Genomic DNA, 10,000 nt, shown 5'->3' with positions numbered 1-10,000 from the left:
CATCAGCGTATGCAGATAGCCGGTTCCTTCTATTCATATAAAATATGTCATTTTGAAAAACATTCCAAAGAAGTGGTCAACTGAATCTAGTCAAAAGTCTCTCTCGTGACTGTATATTACTGTACTTTAGTCACACGAAAACTAAAGTAGAACTCAAGTGAAGGTATGATCCTCGCAGTTATGAACGCAATTTTTGAAATTGCGTAAAGAAGCCTGACAAATTTAGTACTTCAACGAGGTTTGAACGCTCTAACCAACTGAGCTGTGAAGGTACTAGCGTTGGGAGCTGATCATTTGTGGGTTATAATGTTTACCACATTGAACAATTCCGGCGAACTACAATCGATTTCTTCGATCCTTCTCAAAGTGAAGCTCAAACAACTTAAGAAGCACCACACAGGCAGACAGTTGTTACTTCGCTATAAAATTACTTTCAAACTCAAAAATTCACCCTGTGGGGTACAATGTGACTGAGCGGTGCACTTTCGTTGATCCTTTGTGGGCATTTTGTCGATCCTTTGCGCCCCGCAACTTGTGAAACTTCGAGATTTTTTTCGGTATCAAGCAAACAATCCGTCTTTTCAAAGACGGATTGATTCTATCAGTCTTTTGTTACTCTGTACACATTTATAAGCTTTGATCCAATTATGCCTCGTCGGGTTTCGGCTGCAGGGGCAATAATTTCAATCAGCCACATTACTCGGCGCTTATTAAAACCATCTTAAGAAGTGCATGCTCGTACCATGTTTCTTTTCTCGCGTGGGATCTAAAAGAGGGTCCAGATGGGGGTCCACATTTGGTACCGTCCCCACTCAAGGCTTATGAATCTCCCTTCAATTCCACGCACGAACCGTCGTTAAATCACCGCAAACATACTGGAAGTTCTCCCTTCCCCTCGGCAGCATTTCTACCATCTAGGTAAACTACTTTTATTTTATTTCCTCTGGATGGTCTTCAATACCACTTCTCGTGGAACATCCGGCTAAAAATGACGTTGTCCTAAAAAGTCTCAAATACACGTTAACAGCATGATTTTTTTCTTGGAAAAGCAATGCGCCAATTTCCACGTTTTTCAATTTCTTATAAGTCATATGATAAACGAACAGCGTTTTGTTGAATGTATGGCTATTTTAAAGATTAGAGAAACCGCGGCTGAAAGTGGAAAGTATGAGCCATCATTACACTGATCAAATATGTGAAAGAGTTCAAACCACGAAAGCTCTGAACATTGATTACTTTTCATCGCATTGTGTTAAAAGCTTTGCCACATGGATTTGTTAAATCGAGCGTCAACTTTGTGATGGTTCGTATATTCCTCTTAAAACTTAACCCTAATTCTTTAACAGATCCACCATTATTCGCAACAAGAGCTCAGGACCAAGTTGTGCTGGAAGGTGGCCCTCCAATCCAATTAAACTGCGTTGCAGATGGTGAACCAAAACCAAACATCACGTGGACAAAAGTAAATAACGGTAGCGACGGTGACATACTTTTTGCTGGTGAAAGCTTTGTACTGCCCAACAACAGATCAAATGCGGGAACGTATCGCTGCCATGCAAGTAACGGCATTGGAAATGATGTTAACCAGACTGCCACTGTGGTGGTAAATTGTGAGTATTAATTCATTGTATTGATAGCTTTAAGACATCTCCTTGAAGCTAAATTAAGTCAGTTGCATTTGAGTATTTCATAGGATTGTATTTAGCATGCCTGGATTCTAATTTATAGATATTTTACATTTAATAATTTTGTTACCGTTACTTATCAACTATAGACTGTTATAGAAATTTAATAATTGTTAATAATTACTAATAATTAGTAATGTATTTATTAACAATTTCTTACAAACCAAGTTCGAGATCCGAGTTGTAAGTTTATACGGACCAAGTATTTTCCGTTGATTTTTATGACCCAAGCCCGAAGTGCGCGGGCCATAAATCAACGGGAAAAACGAGGAACCGTAACTTTCAGTACGAACCAAGAAAACGAGGTTAGTAACATATTTATTATATCTGTGTGGTAATCAGCCGCGCGGGAAAGTAATCTAAGGAAAAGGGAAGGTTCAAATGCCACAAAATTGTCGCGTCAAAATGCGAAAAACGAAAAAATCTCCTTGGCCTTGTGAGGTATTTGGCAGCTTGAAAAATTTGCAAGCTTACGCAACAGAAACGACATGAAAAACTTGCTAGAGAAGATTTCATCGAAATTACAGATTTAGAGGGCCGAACAGCGAGCCGTACTCCAGTGAGCTCTAATATCTCAATGGACCAGTATTACGGAGGTCGTAAGTTCGGAACTGCTTAGGAATCTGATTTTTGCAGCTGTTCTTTCGCCCGTTGCCAAACCGCCCACTAATTTAGCCAATCACAGCGCGCTTACTATCTGAGAGATAAATAATAATAATAATAATAATAATAATTATAATAATAATAATAATAGTAAATAATAATAATACTACTACTAGTACTACTACTACTACTACTAATAATAATACTACTAATAATAATAATAGTAAATAATACTACTACTACTACTACTACTACTAATAATAATAATGATAATAATAATAGATTTTACAGTCCTGTAAAGTACATAGGTTACGTCTAGCTCATTTGCCTAGCATTCGAACGTTTATACTGCCAATAATTAGCAACTATTCACCGAAGCGGAGGTGAGAATTGTTATTGTAACAAAAGAACCAACACTTTTGCGAAATTTGTTGGGAGGAGCTAAGAACTAGAAACCAGACTCTCTCGTCCAAATAAACTACGCCATATTGACTTTTTGCTGCCTGATGTGAGCATGCGTGTGTTCTACAATTGTTGAACAGAGTGTTTAAACGGCTTCAACACCATTCAACATTTCCGAGAATAAAAGAAAAGTTGAATAGATGTTGAATGAGAGTTTAAACCAATTTAAACTTGATTCAACACGCTTTCAACAAGCTTTCAACATTTTTTACGTTTTCAACAATGTTGGACGACCTGTTCAAACGCACCTAACATTTGGTTCAACAAAGTGTTGAATGCATGTTGAAGCAAACGTTGAAACCGTTTAAACAAGCCTTTAAGGAAGTGTTTTGAAAACGTTTTTGCAACGATCTGATCAGTAAAGTATGTTGGAGTGTTTGAGAATGATGCCAGCAAGGTTAGGTAGTGTGGGGTTGTACGTGATAACAAAAGGGTTGGGTTTCAGTTGTTCTTAAGCGCTTCAGTGCGGAGAATGTCAGAGGCCAGCTGTCTTTGCGTTTTGAGGAAGAAAACTGAGTAAAAACTTAGACTAGCATCAAATGTTATGTGATAGGTCAAGTGAATGATATTTGGGAAAACAAAATATAAATCCATTCTTCCTAGTATACCGAGAAGAAGGAGGGGGGGGGGGGGGTAATCCCTCATATGGGCTGCTTAGGTGTGGTATGGTTGTTTTGCGGTTTTGATCTGAAATAGGGTATAAATTTTAACAATTTTGGTCTGAAATAGGGTATGGTTTGTGGACTCATCAAGGCTTGAATTGGGTCATGATGTTTTTTAGAAGAAGCTACATATTTTATGCTATTTTATCTCACTCTTTTAGGATATACTAAAAAAAACCATTCACCTTAGTGTCGGTGGCTAGTGGTGGATAGTGGTGGATATTTAACACAACAGTTTCGCATACAAATTAGTTACATGTAAACAACATTAAAAAAAAAAAAAAAACACTTGCTAGAAAATGTTGCATCAAAATTTTAAATTAGCAGACTGGACATCGGGCCCTGCTGTAGACTATAGCCTGCTAAATTAGGCAAGCATAGCTTGCATGCTAGTCATCCGCTGCTCCCTGAAGTGGCTGTGGGGCAGCCCTAGAATCTTTGCAGGAACAACCTGTATCTAACAGAGGCAATAAATAACAATTACTGCATGAGCGCGCGTTAGATATGAGATGGTAAATAGCCAGCGAGGCTCGTAGCGCCGAATTGGCTATAACCAGTGTCATATCCAACAGGCGCGAATGGAATGATTGTCTTACTAAATTCCTTAAACTCCAGAAGTACGAAGTATGAGCGAAAAAAGGGAGAAAATGCTAGCGAAATAAAAAAAACTTGAGGATGCGATGCTGTGTAATACCTATACAGACGCTGGCTCATCACAAAAACATTTCTTACCTTTTCGCGCAATTCGGAGCTTCGAAATTGATCCAAACTTTCCACAAAAACCCTTTTTTTTTTTGCCTTATACCAAGAGAAATTTCGCTTTTTGGCGTAAAAATCGTTAGTTTAGCAACGCTAAGCGCAATAATTTACCATATAAGGTCAAACTGAGGTATATGAGCTAATAACCGAGATTGAGTGCACCAATCAGAGCACAAGAATTGCATTATCCGAGCTTGAGAATTTAATAATTAATATTAGTGTATGCTAAAACAATGGGTGGCATCGAAAGCGCGCGTTGATTGGCTATTCGAACTCGGGATATCCTTTGCTATTCACCTCCGAGCAATTCGCGCGGAATTTGCCCCCGAAAATGTTGTAATCTTTTCAAGAATAAATGAGTTAAAATCATATACAGTTTTGCTGGATTATCTCACTGTTTTAGTATATACTAAAACAACTACTCACCACAGCGTCGGTGGCTCGTGGTGGATATTTACCTCGCCGCTTCGCGGCCACCTCCACCTCGGTGAATAGCTTTTAATTATTGGAACATGGACAAAAGTTGTTGTTTATAAAAATAATCTGTTTTCCATACCGTTGACATAGACATGCCTACATCATCTATACATCATCAACATTGAATTTGAAAGTTGAAATTCCAAGAAATACACTCTGTAGTATCCACTGGGGCAATTATAGCTGCAATGACATTAAACAAATGTCAGACTATTTTCCAAGAATTTTAAAAGAAAATGGGTAAATTAAAAATATTCACTGCATAGCTTGGTTTGTAATTCAATTCCAATTGTATAAAAATTAAACAAACGCTTCTTGAACCCGACACGGGTATAAAGCAAAGTTGCATTATGAGTAACAGCACTGATTGTTCTTCCCAAGTAGCTTCGTTTCCTTGCACTTTACCGTTCATGATGCGTCGCCCCTTTTTTTCGTGTTGACCTTCCGTCTGTCATCGTGAATCTTATTGCAAACCTCTGTTACTAACCTCCGCAATCCCGGACGGTCTGCTACAATGTTTCTCCATGAGAGAAGTACTACTTCGCGCTTCAAGATGTAGCCTAAAGTGTCTTTTAAGACACTTTAGAAAAGGACGACCAACTCTTCGGGAACACTATGCCAGTTCTTCATGGAGAAGTGCCTTTAATGGCCGTTCCTCTGGCATGGGAGCAACATGGCCCAACCAACGCTATCTATTTCCGATAAAAGTGATCTGAATATATATTTTGTTAGGAAGATCGTTTGCGATTAAGTGATCCCATTTGATGTTAAAAATAGACCTGAGATGTCGTTGCTGGACGGTTCTGAGGAGCTTAATGTGGTGACGATACAGGGTCCTGGTTTCGCTACCATAAATCATCAGAAGGATGACGCACTGATTGTAGACCCTGAGTTTTGTTTCTACTGTCAGGTCTCTGCAGTCGGAAACCCTTAATTAGAAATTAACGAGAATTAAAAACTGAACTGTAAAATAGAGCCAAACCCCTCCACCGACCCAATTATTGATGGCAATTAAAAATGGTGCAAGCAGAATGTCAATTCAACTGCGTCAACACTATAAAACCCTTTCTGTGTTCACTTTCTAGTCAAACCAGAGAATTTCATGTTTAAAGCTGAAAGCACTAAGGAAAACATTTGCAAAGGAGATTCTTTGAACATTACCTGCTCAGCTGAAGGGAAACCTGCTGTCCATACATATCAGTTGTTTCAGAATAACATTCTAGTGCACACAAGCAAGAGTTTTGAGCTGTTTTGGAGCAATGCAACAACAGTTGGAGGAGAGGTCATGTACACTTGTGAAGCCAACAATACTGCGTCAACAGCAAATACTACGAGAACTGTCACTGTTAATGGTAAGGAAACCTCAGGTATTTTCAACTTTGAACTGACAGTTTACAGTACCTTAAGATCTGCATTCTGCTGTTAAGGACTTTAAACAGTATATTGGCCTTGTCTCTATAGCCAACTTTCATTTTGTTTACCATGCTTTGGTTATAGTAACGTAAATACCTCTTACTAACCGAGTTCGAGATCCGTACAGTAAGTTTCGGACCCAACCTCGTTCCCAGGGTCTCTCTTCTCTGCCTCCATTGTCGTTCAGAAAACTCCCTGGTTCAGGCTTGTCACATGTCTCCCAGAATCTGGGAGGTTTACCAAATGTGTACTAGGGACGGGTGGCAATGCAGGCCTTGTCGACATTGTGAAGAAGGGAATCGGCACGCAAGTGATTTTGTGACCAGATGATCACGGAGAAAACGTTTGACTGCAGTGTTTGATGTACAACACATATGGAATTCGACGTGTAAGGCAAAAAGTGGTGGTCAAATCGATTGGAGCCCGCAGAAAATTTACTCGCGTCATTCAAGTTTTCACCCGTGTGAAGGTCTGGATCAACGAAGAATGCTAATAGTTCGCGACAATTTTAAAGAAAAGACTTTTTTGTGGTGCAAGAAAGCAAGCGAAACGTTTATCCATGGGAAACAAACATGTTCAGCGATCAGCCGGTGTGATGCTGTTTAAGTTCTCATATCACGTATTGACCTCAAATCATCAAATCAAACTGTATTAACATGTGCAGGTATTTTATTTTGTTCTTTGCTTCTAGTACGAGTTTTTCTTTCGAATATTAAACAACGTGATTCCTAAAGTAGACTGCGAGCAGTCCCTTCATAAATCAGTTAAGCGGCTCGTGTTCTGAGGCAGTGGTATTTTGTCACGCAAACGAATGAAAAGAGCGGGGGAGGCTTCGGAAGAGGAGAGAATGAAGGGACTGCACGCGTTGCTGTAACCGACGTGTTCAGAATGACCAAATCTGTTAATCTAATTAGTGAAAGTGATATGACAAATGTTTCCGCCTTTTTTTTTTGGCTAATAAACACTCAAAATAACTTCAGTAATAGCCTCCTTCGCAACCGTTTTTAGGCTCGGTTCGTGGGGAGGGACGAACCGAGCCTAAAAACGGCTGCGAAGGAGGCTACTTCAGTAACGGCGTGGGAATATTTATGTGCATGTCGAATTCAATCAACTATTCGGAAAAACTATCATATTTAGTTTGAATTTAACGAGCAAAACTCCAAAGAAGCCCGGTAAAAGGAGCGGTAGCAAAGGTAAGCAGAGAGGGTCTTCCGGTTTTTTGCCAGATTTGCAGAATAAATGTTAAATTGAATGTTGGAGTGTTTTGGCAAGCTTCAAGTTTAGAACGGACGACTCGTCAATCATAAATTTGGAAGTCAGAAGACAGAGTTTGTTCTGCAGAAATAATGACTCACTACTTGTTTGAAGCCATTTTCTTTAGCAAATTCCCTGTCTTCTCGAAGGCAACTACCCATAGATAATCGTTCGCCCAATCTGGTCGGTGATGCTGCAACGAGGAACGATTACCACGATCGGATGGCGTTTGATTTTCGTCACCCGTAGACAAAGCTCTCATAAATATTGGTCTTGCCAAAACCAGTTGGTAGCAAAGCCATAACATACTTGCCCGATAGGATAGCCTCAACCGCAAGTTTCTGCTCTTCTTTGTGTCCAATGTTTCCCATTTGAAGGGATAAATGATCGAAATCTTCCGCAAAAGCCATTTCGTGCTTATAATCGAAGCACAATCTGACAAGAAGTAATTAACTCGTCATTAACTAATCCGAATTTCCAGTTGCTGATACAACGGGAAATTCTGAATTCTTGGGAATTAAAAGTACCCCAATTCAGTTCTACTTTGATGCTGTCACTTCTGAAATTGAAATGGAAATTTTGAGTACTCCATCAAGTAAAGCATATGGGCTATACTCTTGTCCAGTTCGTCTTCTCAAGTCCGCACGCCATGTGATATCTTCTGCTTTGGCTCGACTAATGAATAAATCTATTTTGTGTGGAACGTATCCTCGCCAATTAAAGCACGCTAAAGTAGTTCCGGTATATAAAACGGGTGGCGAAACTGATCCAAGCAATTATCGTCCAATATCGTTATTGTCTGTTTTCAACCGAATATTTGAAAGACTAATGTATAAACGTCTTTAATCCTTTATAGCGGAGCACCATAGTTAAGAAAATATGATAGCCCATCTGAAAGTTTGGTTTTGGTCACCCTATGACCGTACGACCGTAAGTCCACCCCTCCATGTATGCCAATGGGACCAGCATCACGTGACCATATCACGGGCGCGGGCTCCTCGAAGTCAGCCAGGTCAGACACCTGAAAGTAAACGAGGCTTATTTTTTCGCGCGCTTTCTGCGGCTCGACGCGGCTACACGGACATACTACGTGAACAAGAGCTCTTCGCAGTCGACGCTTTCGTGTTCAGGTAGAAAACGGTTTGGAGAATATTTTTTCCCTGCATTTTTCGCCGGTTTCAATCCAGGTTTGACATAATATATCTGTGATCAGGACACACTGGTGGCTATGTAGTTATTCAAGTCAAGCATTGGAGGGATATAAACTTAAAGCCAAGTGACTTTTTAAAATTTCTTTGGAATTGCTTCTTGTTCTGCCTTATTGCAATTTTTGGCATAAGTTTTAATTTTGAATCTGATAAGGTTGCACGATGCCTGGAAGGCCTATGACAGAGGAGCAGAAACGAAAGAAGAGAGAAAGAGAACGAGAACGACAAAGCAGTATACCAGTAAGCTTAATAGCTCAAACTTGGTGGAATAAGTTACTCCACAAATTATTTTCTTGAACACTAAACCGTTTGTTATTTTTACGGATGAGTTATTTCAAGTGGGTGCAAATTTTTAAAAATTTGTTTAATTGTTTTTTTCCTTTGTTCAGGAATGAAACTCGAATTTTTATTCTCAACTGCAATTAAATAGCAATCATCTGTATTCTTATTGGACATAAAAAAAATAATTGCCTCGTTTATTTGGCTTTAAAATGCGAGCGAACAAAAGTTTTTTTTACTCTGTTTGCTTAACTATTTTTCGATGTGCTTCCACAGTGACAAGACAATTTTGCCCTTATGTTATAAACACGTAATACTAATCACACTGAGTACTCGTAAAAGTGAGGAGAAATACCACTAGCTTGTGTCTCAGAAGTTTGTTTAGAGCACGTACAGCCAGGTAATTTGTTGGAGATCTTGTTTGAAAATTGTCCTTTCTTGCCGATTCTGGTTCCGACTCGTAAAAGTGAGGAGAAATACCACTAGCTTGTGTCTCAGAAGTTTGTTTAGAGCACGTACAGCCAGGTAATTTGTTGGAGATCTTGTTTGAAAATTGTCCTTTCTTGCCGATTCTGGTTCCGAGCCAAGCTGGTGTGTCTAAATGAAATACACCAAAATGTAAATGATCTCGTTCTCACAGACGAAGTGGAATAAAGTTCATTAATAAGACTCTTTTTTTTTACGTTGAACGGATAAAGACGATCTGTCACATCACGAGCTGGTACGTCTGTGGACTTGATTGTATAATTATGATTTGTTTGTAAATAAAGTCACGAGTTGTAAGTTGTGTGAAGAGATCATGAGGTGAAAGAACACATCCCCCATACATGGGCCTCTTCCATTGATAATCTTTTTACTGGGTTGCCAAACCCAGTCGGAATCTGTCTTTAATTTCGTCGTTTTTTTTTTATTTTTCGTTTTCTTTATTTTTTTTATTTTTTTCCGTGTCGGTAAAAGTCTTGCCTGTCACTCCCCTGCTAAGTGGTGGCTTTGTGCATAGAGCCTTCTACGCGTATTTTCGTAGGATGGAGAGGGTAGTGGGAAATGCGTAGATTTCTCTGGTGGACACAGTAGAACGATTAACTTAACCGGCAATGGCGTCGAAAGTCATGTAACGCGAATGGCGTTTTAGTGGATCTTTGAACAAAATGTACCCTTATGAAGCTCAATAATGGCAAGCGAATTGGATACTGAACAA

The 10,000-nt window shown here is 39.4% G+C and overlaps 1 protein-coding gene across 1 annotated transcript in view; it reads left to right on the top strand.

Annotated features, from left to right (window-relative positions):
- The window catches only part of LOC137982324 (hemicentin-1-like), a 132,533-nt gene that overhangs the window by 17,261 nt on the left and 105,272 nt on the right, over nucleotides 1-10,000 (top strand). Inside the window, exons 3-4 of the mRNA XM_068829400.1 lie at nucleotides 1,347-1,610; nucleotides 5,734-6,000. Coding sequence (XP_068685501.1) covers nucleotides 1,347-1,610; nucleotides 5,734-6,000 — 531 coding nt within the window. The remainder of the gene's footprint in view (nucleotides 1-1,346; nucleotides 1,611-5,733; nucleotides 6,001-10,000) is intronic.

Source organism: Montipora foliosa, chromosome 13 (assembly GCF_036669935.1).
Source record: "Montipora foliosa isolate CH-2021 chromosome 13, ASM3666993v2, whole genome shotgun sequence".
In the NCBI taxonomy this organism is placed as follows: domain Eukaryota; kingdom Metazoa; phylum Cnidaria; class Anthozoa; order Scleractinia; family Acroporidae; genus Montipora; species Montipora foliosa.
Note: the sequence above shows the minus strand (reverse complement) of the source record. Positions and strands in the feature narration are given on the sequence as shown.